Source organism: Haliotis rufescens, unplaced genomic scaffold, assembly GCF_023055435.1.
Source record: "Haliotis rufescens isolate VD_foot unplaced genomic scaffold, xgHalRufe1.0.p SCAF_8, whole genome shotgun sequence".
Classification (NCBI taxonomy): domain Eukaryota; kingdom Metazoa; phylum Mollusca; class Gastropoda; order Lepetellida; family Haliotidae; genus Haliotis; species Haliotis rufescens.
In genome coordinates this window covers 32,658,235-32,671,716 of record NW_025964372.1, presented here as the reverse complement: position 1 = coordinate 32,671,716, position 13,482 = coordinate 32,658,235, and the positions used below count along the sequence as shown (strand labels likewise).

At 40.6% G+C, this 13,482-nt stretch overlaps 1 protein-coding gene across 1 annotated transcript in view; it reads right to left on the bottom strand.

The window, feature by feature from the left end:
* The window catches only part of LOC124114385 (laminin subunit gamma-1-like), a 79,785-nt gene that overhangs the window by 51,100 nt on the left and 15,203 nt on the right, over positions 1–13,482 (bottom strand). The window contains exons 5-8 of the mRNA XM_048388912.1: positions 9,482–9,505; positions 9,045–9,071; positions 2,751–2,912; positions 406–518 (exon numbers count right to left, since the gene is read on the bottom strand). Coding sequence (XP_048244869.1) covers positions 406–518; positions 2,751–2,912; positions 9,045–9,071; positions 9,482–9,505 — 326 coding nt within the window. The remainder of the gene's footprint in view (positions 1–405; positions 519–2,750; positions 2,913–9,044; positions 9,072–9,481; positions 9,506–13,482) is intronic.

Sequence of the window (13,482 nt, the reverse complement as noted above, 5' to 3'; positions counted from 1 at the left end):
CATTGTCTCACACACTGCCTACATACGTCATTGTCTCACACACTGCCCACACACGTCATTGTCTCACACACTGCCTACACAAGCCATGATCTCACACACTGACTACACACATCATGGTCTCACAGCCCGCCTACACACATCATTGTCTCACACTAAGCCTACACGTCATTGTCTCACACAGCGCACATACACATAACTGTCCCAACAGTTGCCTGCTCACATCATTGTCTCACAACCCGCCTACACACGTCATTATATCACACACCGCCTACACACATTAATGTCTCACACACCGCCTAAACACATCAATGTCTACACACGACATAATCTCACACACCGCCTACACATGTGATTGTAACACACACCGCTTACACACATCATTCCACGTGCAAGTATCCGCCTCACCTTACATGCGTCGCAGCGGCTACCCTGTGTGTTATTCTTACACACGCACTGTCCAGTCTGTTTATCACAGAAGTTGGAGCTGTTGTAGGTTCCAACAGGGTCACAGGAGCATGCTGAAACAGTATTAACATAACACTTCAGGTCCTGTAGCGTCAGATCTAGTGGTAGATCCCCGGTCGCGTTAAAGAGACGTTAAAAGGTGGTACTTGTCGGTACCCTGTCTGGCGCTCGGCATTACGGGACTAAAAGTCTAAAACAAGGACTGGTCGGCTCGGAGTCAGGATACTGAGTGGGGCCCAGTCGTCTTAGGCGCCGCGATTCGCTGTGCAGAGCTGCGTCCCTTGGGCACGCCAGAAACCTATGATTGTGGGTTCGAATCCAGCAGCATACCCGTGCTCGTTGTTTCACCGAAGTGGTTAACGTCTGAGATTTGCATCACTTCGGACTTCCCTCCAAACGTTATGCTGACACGCCGTGACATAACTGGAATACTGTTAAAGGCGGCGTTAAACCCAACTCACTCACTCAACAATTGCGTGGATCGATGCTCATTTATACAGACCGCCGTCATATAGATAGAATATAGCTGAGTGCGGCGTAAAACAACAAACAAACAAAAACTAATGTTCTGTAGAAACAGGAAATGTGTAGCACGGAAGTTGAACAATTACATCACTCGAAGATACAGATGCGTCACCCGCAACATCTTTCTTTTTTTTAAATCTTTTTTTTATTATTCAATTTCATGTATATTGTTACAAGTGTAGGTATTAACATGTATATATATGACAGTATTAATACAAGTTATAGTTTTCATAGGTGAGGACAGGCAGATTGTGTAGGATATGTCGTCTTCTCAAACTGAGAGGGAGATTATAAATATTTGTTTAGAAGAAATATATGATTACTAATTAACAGGTTATATGTTGCAACTGCTTCGTTAGATTATGAGATGTAAGTTTTGCCATTTCTGAGCATATTGGTTAAATTGATTATTTTTTTAGCGATATATCTTTCCAAACAAATTGAGTCTTTTAGTAGTGAAAGAAATTGTTCGAAAGATAAATCTTGTTGTTTTATGTTTGATATGTAGATGAATCTTTTTGCTAGTATAATAATATGATTTGCTACATGGTTTTGAGTGGAAATACCAAAAAAGATATTAAGTTTCGAAAGGATGAAATTTGTTTGCAGGTTGTTATTTAGGAAGTTTTCAACATCAACATCTTTGCAGCAACCCTGGGTCTCAAGCGAATTTTGTTTGAGACAGAATATGTTGGCAATCTTTGATTCATGAAGCATTATGTGTACCCTACAACATGTTCTCTTCAGGGCATTCATTGTGTCCAGTGACACACATTGTTTTGTGTTTAAAGCTGAGCTGAATTATTTTCCTGGAACGAATACTTTTCCCCTTCCACCATTTGGGGCGCCATGATTGTGTTTCGGCTGCTTGAAGTAGAACTCTTGTCCGATTACCTCCCCTTGACCTTCTCCGCCACAGTCGCATGCTAAGCTAATGACTACCCTGATTCAAGATTGCGGATACTAGGGTTTAGAGTGAGCGAGAGAGTGGGTGTGGTTTCAGGCAATATTCCGATAAAATCACGACCGGGATTCACACATTGCAAACACGTATATATACCTTCCGCGTGACGAGCTGACGATCTCACCAATTGGCTACCTCCCCAAAGATTGAGACCACATTAGCAGTGGTCCTGTAGCTTATGCAAAGGCAAGAGGTCACTGTCACCACATTATGACAGCAGCTGTAATACGATGCTGATTATGAAGATATTGTTGGGAATGCACGTTTTTAAGCTACGCCCCCCCCCCCCCCCCCCCCCCATCAAACGTCATGGGGTCAAATGTCACAATTTACATTCGGCGTGTGTAGCCTAGTGGTTAAAGCGTTCGTTCCTCCTGCCGAAGACCCGGGTTCGATTTCCCACATGAGTACATTGTGTGAATTCCATTTCTGGTTTCCTCCGAAAAGATATTGCTGGAATAATGTTACAAGCGGCGTAAAATCATAGTCAACCAGTCAGAGGTGCTATCCCTTCGGCATGAAAGAAACCTATGATCGTTTGTTCGAATCCCGGTTCGCTCCGATTATGTTTCTAGGTTTGTCAGTACCCTACCCGTACTCGTGGGTTTCCCCAAAGTGGTAAACGTCTGAGAGATGCATCTCATGGGGTCCACCGACACTGTCACATTAATACTGTTCAAAACGACGTAAAACCCAACTCACTCACTCACTCACTCACTCACTCACTAAAGACAAGATCGTGTTACTGACAATTCAGTAAATGTTTTATTATTACACATCAACAGAAGATACTGACCTGTGCACCCGATAGGAAGTAGGCCATTCAAGGTGTGATATCCGTCTTTACATTCGTCGCATGTCCTGCCTTGAACCAGAGATTTACACTCACACTGGCCGGTCGTTGTGTCACACTTGTAGCCGCTGGACTGCATCGAGCCGAGACCGCTGCAGTTACAGGCTGAAACAGAGAATTGTATGGACCGAATACTGGCTTTCAGGATTAACACAAACAAGACACAACGCAGCCATACTGGGAGTGAAGCAAGGCAGTTGAAACACCTAGTGGAGCTAAGAACAAGTCCACATAGGCCGATTGTCGTTTTTCAATTCTTACGATAAGCGGTATTTTTTATTTTACATGTACACTTACCAGTATTATAGCATTAACCTTTTACGGGATAATTTAGATCGACCTTACCCCTCTAAATGGTTCACGGGTCGTTTTAACAAGTACTCTTAATATCACCATGCATATTGGGGGCAGCGGGGTAGCCTAGTACTTTAAGCGTTCGCTCGTCAGGCCGAAGACCCGGGTTTGATTCCCCACATGGGTACAATGTGTGAAGCCTATTTCTGGTTTATATACCATGTTGGAAAATTGGAAAGAGGCGTAAAACCACACACTGTAAAATATTTGTTTAGATCCGAAACACAACCCTGAACACGTTACTTGTCTCAAAACTTTGAGGTGCTCAGGTTGTATTTAACTGCTAAACGTGTTCAGCTTCTAAATGTGGTAAATATACATTCATAAGTATACCTTTATTGTAGGTAGGTATTTGTGTTGTGCAAGTGCCCGTGATCTGATTGGCACATCTAAATTCAAAATATTTTATACATCTTGTACATGTTTGACTTGATATGCATTTTATTGGAACCTGTTTAAATTCTAAACATGTTTAGATTATGGGGATGTTGTGTTTAGGTGGTATTTAGGTTGTGAGACTTCAGATCATTTCATGTGTTTAGACCCTGATCCTGTTTAGGTAGAACACACCAAATGTGTTTTCCGTTTTGGAATTAAACACATTCCTAAATATGTCTAAACATTTTTACAGTGTACTCACTCATGCATTTTGGAGCACAGTACCGCATTACCCTGTTGGTCTCTGAGGAAAGACAGGAAGCTATGGGCGTGGGTTCGAATCCCAGATTCAACCCTGATTATGTTTCTAGGTTTGTCAGCACCATACCCGCCAAAGTGGTAAATGTCTACGACCTTCACCCTTTCAGCCTGACACTGATCTCGTTAAATAGAATGATTCGACAATTATCTTTTTAGTGTCAGGATTTCGTTAATATACGAACGAATGCCGTTTAAATGATCGATACCCATTTTAATATATATCACAAACTTGCGCGTTGTCTATAGCTTCAACAATTTACGAACAGTGAGTAGGTGTTAATATCTCATTTATACGCCAGCACGCATGCCCTGGGCATGGCCAATAATCCTTGTACATGGCATGACAGGTGAAATACACATCAATATTCCCCAGGCAATATAACCGATGAACGTTTGTTGTTCATTTGCATCAAGTATTTGAAATATATAACCCATTGTGGAGGGTTATCATTGATTAATTTTAGCTGGTAAATGTTTTTGGTTATGAATGAGCTCAAAACAGCAGGTGCGCCTGGGGGAAGTCAACAACAACAACAGTAATTGCCATCTGCCATTTAAATAAATCATTGAATGCGACACTTTTTAATGTTTTCGACAGCCCGGGGCAAAAAAAACCCAACGATTAGAAAATGAGAGAAAAACATATTATTAACAGATTACTGAAACAGTTTAACACACGAAAACTGCCAACAATTTAATTATGAAGCAGATGCATAGTATTATGGTCTCTGACCACTATAGCATGATCCGGACAGACCTAAGTACATAGTAATAATAATAATAATAATAATTAAAGCTGCAAGCAGCAATGGCGGGCTCCAAGTTACACTGTGCACAAACGTCCATGTTCGAATCCTTAAAAGGTTTCCTTGTACCAAATCCGTCACAAGTAGGCACAACTTGCAGGGTATTGCCGCTACGGAATTGGTGTGTGCTAAGTCTGTTTTAAACCCATTTCCGACATCAAACATGTTCGAATCCTCAAAGGGTTTGTTTGTACCAACTCTGTCAAAAGATAGTCACCGTTTGCAGGACATTGGCGTGTTCCAGGGGTGTCCCAAATTATAATCAAATATTACCACCAAGGGTTGTTACTTTTTCCATGCACCCAAGAACAGAAAATAAGATGCATATGATACACTAACTTCATGTAAACTTGCAATAGTTTCTGTCAACAAGCTAACAAGATATGATCGTTAAAGTAAAATTTCGGTAATTTTTTTTATCAAAATCAAAATCCAATACAACCGCAACTAAAACAGATATCCCAAAACGGCTATGAGAGTTTGCTGTGTTGTGTGTGGAGACAATTCTCAGAAAATGTGGAAGCATTCCATGCAGTGGACTCGGAGTTGTTTGCGTTTAAAGACAGGTACCCAAAAGACACTGTGAAAACCTTGAATCCAATATGGCTGCCAAACCATGTGACCAATGACCAAAGTCAAAGAACAAAATATGTCAAGCAGCTCAAGCAGCAGATACATGCAAGTTTTCAAAGTAATCGGATAAGCGGTTGCGGAGCAATAGGGCAAAATACATCTTTAAAAAGTCTTGATTTTTAGTTATCTGCCCTTGGCCTTTGGGCCTACGGCCTTGGGGTTTTGGCGGGCTCTAGTACCCAACGGTCTTCATACACATACAAAATTTGAACAAAATCGAGCCAGTGGTTATTTTGCTAGCTTTGGTACAAAAATCGGCGGAATAATAATAATATTAAATCAAACGATAACACTGGGGCTCTTCAGCCTTTCGGCTTGGGGACTCTTTAACAGGCTGTAACTTCTTTGTCAATTGGGGTCCAGTCAAACGGATTTGCGTTCTGCGTTTGTCCGGGCCCCGGGTTCCTGTCGCATTGCTGAGATAAAGTGCTAAACTTGTTTCCGACCTCGTTCATATTCGAATCCTCAAATGGTTTGCTTGTACCAACGCCATCATATGTAAGGAACCGTTTGCGAGACATCACCACACGTGTCCCAGTGTGTTCTTAACCCATGTTTGACTTCGACCATGTTCGAATCCTCAAATGGTTTGCTTGTACCAACGCCATCAAATGTAATGAACCGCTTGTGAGACATCACCACACGTGTCCCAGTGTGTTCTTAACCCACGTTTGACTTCGACCATGTTCGAATCCCCAAATGGTTTGGTTGTACCAACGCCGTTAAATGTTATAAACCGCTTGTGAGACATCATGACATGTGTCCCAGTGTATTCTTAACCCATGTTTGACTTCGACCATGTTCGAGTCCCGAAATGGTTTGGTTGTACCAACGCCGTTAAATGTAATAAACCGCTTGTGAGACATCACCACACGTGTCCCAGGGTGTTCTTAACCCATGTTTGACTTCGACCATGTTCGAATCCCCAAATGGTTTGCTTGTACCAACGCCGTCAAATGTAAAGAACCTCTTGTGAGACATCACCACTACTAAATTGACCTGGGTGTCCCAGGATGTTTTAACCAATTTCCAACTTCGACCATGTTCGAATCCTCAAATGGTTTGTTTGTACCAACGCCATCAAATGTAAGGAACCACTTGCAAGACATCGCCACGTGTGTCCCAGTGTGTTCTTAACCCATGTTTGACTTCGACCATGTTCGAATCCGCATATGGTTTGTTTGTACCAACGCCATAAATGTAGTAAACCGGTTGTGAGACATCACCACACGTGTCCCAGGGTGTTCTTAACCCATGTTTGACTTCGACCATGTTCGAATTCGCATATGGTTTGCTTGTACCAACGCCATCAAAAGTAATGAACCGCTTGTGAGACATCACCACACGTGTCCCAGTGTGTTCTTAACCCATGTTTGACTTCGACCATGTTCGAATCCTCAAATGGTTTGCTTGTACCAACTCCGTCAAAAGATAGTCACCGTTTGCAGGACATTACCAAATTGGCGTGTGCCACAGTTTCCCAGAGTGTACTAAACCAATTTCCGACCTCGACCATATTCTAATCTGCAAATGGTTTGCTTTAAACAACGCCGTCAAAAATAAGGTACCCTAGCAATTGGCAATTGAGAAATGAAGAATCAAGCCAGCGAGTCTGACCACCCAATCGGATTAGTCGCCTCCTGTGACAAGCAAACTTGCCTCTTGAGACAAGCATCGGTTGAAAAAGGCCAATTCTGATCCTGGTCATTAAGGGTAGTACACACAATATCGAACAAGGCTGTGGAGAACGCTTGGATATCTGCAAAGCCAGTGAATGGGGGTGTATGGTAGATTTATGAGGCGCTTCCTTCGGTATTTGTACTCAAGTCTGATTTTTTTACTTAAATCAAATAATACCACACCAAGCAGTGGTGCTTTCAGTATGCAACCAAGCACAAAATGAGCTACATATAGTCTCAAAACTTCATGCAAACTTTCAATAGTTTCTGTTAAGAACCTTACAAGCTATGATCTTAAAAGTAAAATTTCGGTGAAAAAAATGATAAAAATCAAAATCAAATATGGCCGCAACTACAAAAGATATCCAAAAACGGCTAAGGCTATTTGTTGTGTTCTGTATGGAGACAATTCTCAGAAAGTTTGAAAGCTTTTCATGCAGTGGATTCAGAGGAGATAGTATTTGAAGACAGGTACCCAAAACACCCTGTGAAAACCTTGAATCCAATATGGCTGCCAAACCACGTGACCAATGACCAAAGTCAAAGAACAAAAAATGTCAAGCAGCTCAAGCATCAGATACATGCAAGGTTTCAAAGTAAACGGATAAACGGTTGTGGAGCAACAGGGCAAAATATATCTTCAAAAAATACTTGTTTTTCAGTAATCTGCCCTTGGCCTTTGGGCCTACGGCCTTGGGTTTTTGGCGGGCACTTGTACCCAACGGTCTACAAACACACACAAAATTTGAACAAAAGAAACGCACAGGTAGTATGTAGTTCATTGAACCTGACTACACAAAAAATCCGATACATAAATTGGATGCATGTTATTGGAAAATGTTGGTGGCCTGATATTCGACAAACGGTGCGTTTTCACACTTGTTCCAGAATGTCATGGAGGAAAACTGTAAAGCAAAATGCACGTGCAAGTTATAGCATTCGTAACTCGTGGTAGTGGCTATAAAAAGGCAAGCATAAGCCAATAATTTGTCATTCAATTGTCAATATCTTTCAAGTTCGAAAATGCCGAGACTCAGCGCTGCCGATCGAAAATTCGCCAAAGGACGTATCCAAAAGAGGGAATCGCAGTCTTCTTTTGCACGCCACTTCAACGTCCACCACAGCACCATTTGCCGCCTTTGGGACCGATACACACAGACCAATTCCACTGCAGACCGTCCGAGAATCACGATTTCTTCTTCACCGGCGAGATGGAAGACAACTTGTTTATTGTCGTCGAAATGAGCGTTTTGCCCCACATTGTGTACGTGATTTCGACAATTTCGGTGGCGGTAGTGTCATGGTTTTGGGGGCCATATCCTACACCACGAGATCTGAGTTGGTTGTGGTTCAGGGACATTATACAGCAAATCGCGACATGAATCTAATTCTTCAACCTCACCTTCTTCCAATTATTGACCGCCAGAGAGAGCTGTTTCAACAAGACAACGCTCCATCGCACACAGCTCGTGTCACGGTAGACTACCGTCATAATGCCAACATCAACGTCTTACCCTGGCCGTCGAGATCTCTATATCTCAACCCAATCGAATACCACTAGGATGAACTCGATCGACGTGTATGTCAACGTCAGAACACGCCGCCACAGACATTCCCACAACTGGCCAACGCGTTACAAGCAGATTTTCGGAGGACAGAATTCGTACACTTATCCAGTCAGTGCCGAGGAGATGCGGAGCCGTGATTGCTGCCCGGGACGGTAAGACGAGATATTGAGTTCAGCGCAGGCTTGTGGCCTCATGTGACATCACAATGACATGACAGTTTTCAATGCCTTTGTACAACAACATGTGACTATCGAGCTCGAAAATTTCATATTTGTATCTATGATATTGAAATAAATATATCGACGTTATTAGGTACAATAAATTTACTACAAATCTACCTGTGCGTTGTTGTTTTTTAAGAGTGTATATGATCCCTTCTTCGTTACAATGTGTGAAGCCCATTTCTGGTGTCCCCCGTCGTGATATTGCTGGAATATTACGAAAAGCGACGTAAAGCCATACTCACTCACACTATACATGAAGACGTTAAATACTTACGGATGCAGTACTCGTTGCAGTTATAGTCTGGAAGAGAAACAACGGTGTTACCATGGTTACCTAGGGAACGCATTAATCTTGTACAGTAGTTTAGTTTATATACTGAAGCATCAGCTAAAGCTTGATGGTAAAACAATCTCGCGACATATATTATTTTACAAGTGAATACGACAAAATATATAATATTGTCCCCCATTTAGGTTGGAACACGTCTGCAGACCGAGCCATTTCCTTCCAGATTAAGCACACGTAATATAAGTGAAATATAAATATTGTTTAGAGCGGTCTTAAACCTAACTCACTCACTCCTCTAACTATTGTTTAAAGTGGTGTTAACCCCAACTCACTCACTCCGTCAACAGTTTGATCAATTTAGATGTATTCTTCCTCGTCATTCTACGTATCAAAACGTATTTGCGACATTTTCTCACACCTACCTATACTTCCAGAACCATCGTGACCTGCAAACAAAAGCAAAATGAACGTTTACTGACAATATACGATCATGAATATACGCTTTCAACGATCTACTATGTATTGAACATATTTTAGGAAAAAATATAAATGTACAGACATTCTCATTGATCATACTGTTATATTTCATAACAGAAATCAATCCTACTTTTGTAAAGATTGTTACTGAAAGGTTTTTTAACGATGTAACTCATACGCTATAGCAATTTTTTAAAATCAAATTTCGGATTCATGAAAAGTTTACAACCAATTCTTGGAGTCCACTTGTTATACATTGGAAAAGAGCTGGGGGGTAAAATTATTATTATTATTATTGTTATTGTTATTATTAAAATATAAAATGCAGCAAAGAGGGTTTGGGTGATCCTGGCACAGTCAGGCTGGCTAGACACATCATCAACTTAGGGCCCCTGCCCCCTCTACACGCAGCCCAGGCAACGAATGGGACTTTTCCCAGGAAAGGCTACCTAGTCAATCCCGCCCTGAACTTTTCAGAGAATGTGAAGACTCCCCAACACTGCAGCCTTCTGCATTACCCATTGTCAGGAGGGCTGTATTACTGATAGCAAACCCGGGTACACTTCCAATGTCAACAGATTGGGAGGTACCAAACCTAAGGCACTGAGAACTTGGTACTTTGGATGCAAGCGTGACATTTCAAAAGCGAGGTCCGCATTTTTGCCATATTTTTCCTCAATCTTCTCAATCACATTAGTTCATAAAATACAGAAAATTCAATAATATCAATGATTCAATTGGACTTATCGAAAAGGACAAGATCAGGTTTGTTGGCCTGGATACTTCTCAGGCTGTAAACTAGCCTTTTTTAATAACGGGCCTAATATTATAATATTATAATATATCTTTTTGGGATTTTCACTTCCTATTAGGTATATCGAACTATATCAAAGGGACATCAATTTTGGGCTGTTACTCCCCCCCTACATCCCAGAACGCCCTTGTCCACAGGATCTACATTACTTGAACAATGGGCACATTCATTAAGAAAGTCATCACATGTGTTCATATGAAAGAGCATTAAACCTTGTTCTTGTTACTAATTGCACGTTTGAGACTTACAACACATAATGCACAGGTAAGGTTAAAATATGTAAAAAATGGTGAGTTTAGACCTTCTCGGGAAGCGATTAATAGCTGAACACGAGCAAGTCTTTGACTCAAAGTGATTTTCTTAGATGTTGATAATACTGGTACAAATGTTAACTTCCCATCTCGAGTTTCTTTTAAAGTTCGGAAATGTGCCTTTTTCACACATTTTAGCCATACTTATGTTTCTGATCATGCCAGAAGTAGAAAATATGGTGCGAGGGTTGATTGATAAGCTCTCACCCTCACATAGAAGGAATGGCGTAAAAGGGAAATCTCTTGTTGCGGACATTACATGATGAGGGGTATCTCCACAAAACGATTGTATCTACAGGTTTCCCGAATAACGGGGTCCTTTGTAAGGAGGTTTCTCTGTTATTGCTGGATATACAATAACGAGGTGTGTATGCATTGGAAGACAATAAACAGATACACATTTTTGAAAACAGAAATACAACATCATAAAAAAACGACCGGTGGTAAAAAATAACACATAGTTCTGTATTAAGACATCTACACCTGGGGATTTAAAAGACACCAATCACCCAGCTCCAATGTTACTATGAGTACCTTGCTGCTCTAGCTGTCCTGACAACGAACACTAGAGTAGTACTGTGACTGTTTAAAATTTTCAGTCGTATGGAAAGTAATATTCTGTTTTCCGGTAAGCCATATCATTAAGGGATGAAAAGGCAAACACTGTCCCAGTTCAAAACAGGAATTGCATCATAAAGATAAACAAGATAAAGTCTGGGACGATAATATGAAACGTAAAAAAACGACTACAACGAGGCCGACTACCATGATGTCGACTACAATGGGGTCGACTACAACGAGGCCGACTACTACGGTGGATGGTTCTGTGTGGTCTTCAGTCACAAGTTTACCAGGGCGAGACACAAGTGTGCAAGACGCGGCGATATCGCCAGATTATTGCGGACTGCGGCGCAAAACAACATCTACTCACTCCGTCTACAAATTCATCTTCACCTAATATATTATTTGTGTATTTTCAATTACCCCTTGTATACAAGTTTACAAAAGTGTGATCCTATAACCATCTGGTTTGATCTAAAACAATATTGGGGTCCCTAAAACGATCTCAGAGAATTTTTATTAAATATATTTTTCATGACTTGAAACATATATGGGCGTGCTGTCAGCGACGTTTACACATTCAATATGCAATTATCTCTAGTCTATTTGATTTGGCGTGGTCTCCAATACTAAACATCTGGCGACAAGGCGTCATTCGGAGCGGTCTATTTACACTGAACAGTGCATGTAAAGTGCACACGTGCGTGCAGTGTGCTGCAGCATTTCAGTGTGCATCAAAACCACTGACGTACACGTCATCACTATCTTGTTATATGAATATGCATCGCCATTGTAATGTTAAGGCAGAGAATTTATGTATGTCAACTTTTTTATTATGAGGAACACAACGTGTAGAAGCTGACTAACTCCTTTATCGGGTGAATGAATGCAATGAGGCAGAGAGCATATATATGTACATGTAAGAACAGCAACAGTAATGAGATAACAAAATGTGGAAACTTTATAAGGGAAGCCAACAGATTAGCGCTGATAGATGATAGACAATAGATGATAACAATAGGAAATGGAAGCCAACAGTTAACAGTAATTAGCGGTGATGAATGATAGACAATAGGTGATAACAATAGACAATAGAAACCAACAGTTAACAGTAATTAGCGGTGATGAATGATAGACAATAGGTGATAACAATAGACAATAGCAACCAACAGATTAGCGCTGATAGATGATAGACAATATATGATAACAATAGACAATAGCAACCAACAGATTAGCGCTAATAGATGATAGACAATAGATGATAACAATAGAAAATGACAGTTAACAGTAATTAGCGGTGATGAATGATAGACAATAGGTGATAACAATAGACAATAGAAGCCAACAGATTAGCGCTAATAGATGATAGACAATAGATGATAACAATAGAAAATGACAGTTAACAGTAATTAGCGCTGATGAATGATAGACAATAGGTGATAACAATAGACAATAGAAACCAACAGTTAACAGTAATTAGCGCTGATGAATGATAGACAATAGGTGATAACAAAAGACAATAGAAACCAACAGATTAGCGCTAATAGATGATAGACAATAGATGATAACAATAGAAAATGACAGTTAACAGTAATTAGCGCTGATGAATGATAGACAATAGGTGATAACAATAGACAATAGAAACCAACAGATTAGCGCTAATAGATGATAGACAATAGGTGATAACAATATACAATGGAAGCGAACAGATTAGCGCTGATAGATGATAGACAATAGGTGATACCAATAGACAATGGGAGCCAACAGTTTACAGTAATTAGCGCTGATAGATGAAAGACAATAGGTGATAACAATAGACAATGGAAGCCAACAGTTTACAGTAATTAGCGGTGATAGATGATAGACAATAGGTGATAACAATAGACAATAGAAACCAACAGATTAGCGCTGATAGATGATAGACTATAGGTGATAACAAAAGACAATGGAAGCCAACAGATTAGCGCTGATAGATGATAGACAATAGGTGATAACAAAAGACACTGGAAGCCAACAGATTAGCGCTGATAGATGATAGACAATAGGTGATAACAATAGACAATAGAAACCAACAGATTAGCGCTGATAGATGATAGACAATAGGTGATAACAAAAGACAATGGAAGCCAACAGATTAGCGCTGATAGATGATAGACAATAGGTGATAACAAAAGACAATGGAAGCCAACAGATTAGCGCTGATAGATGATAGACAATAGGTGATAACAATAGAAAATGGAAGCCAACAGTTAACAGTAAT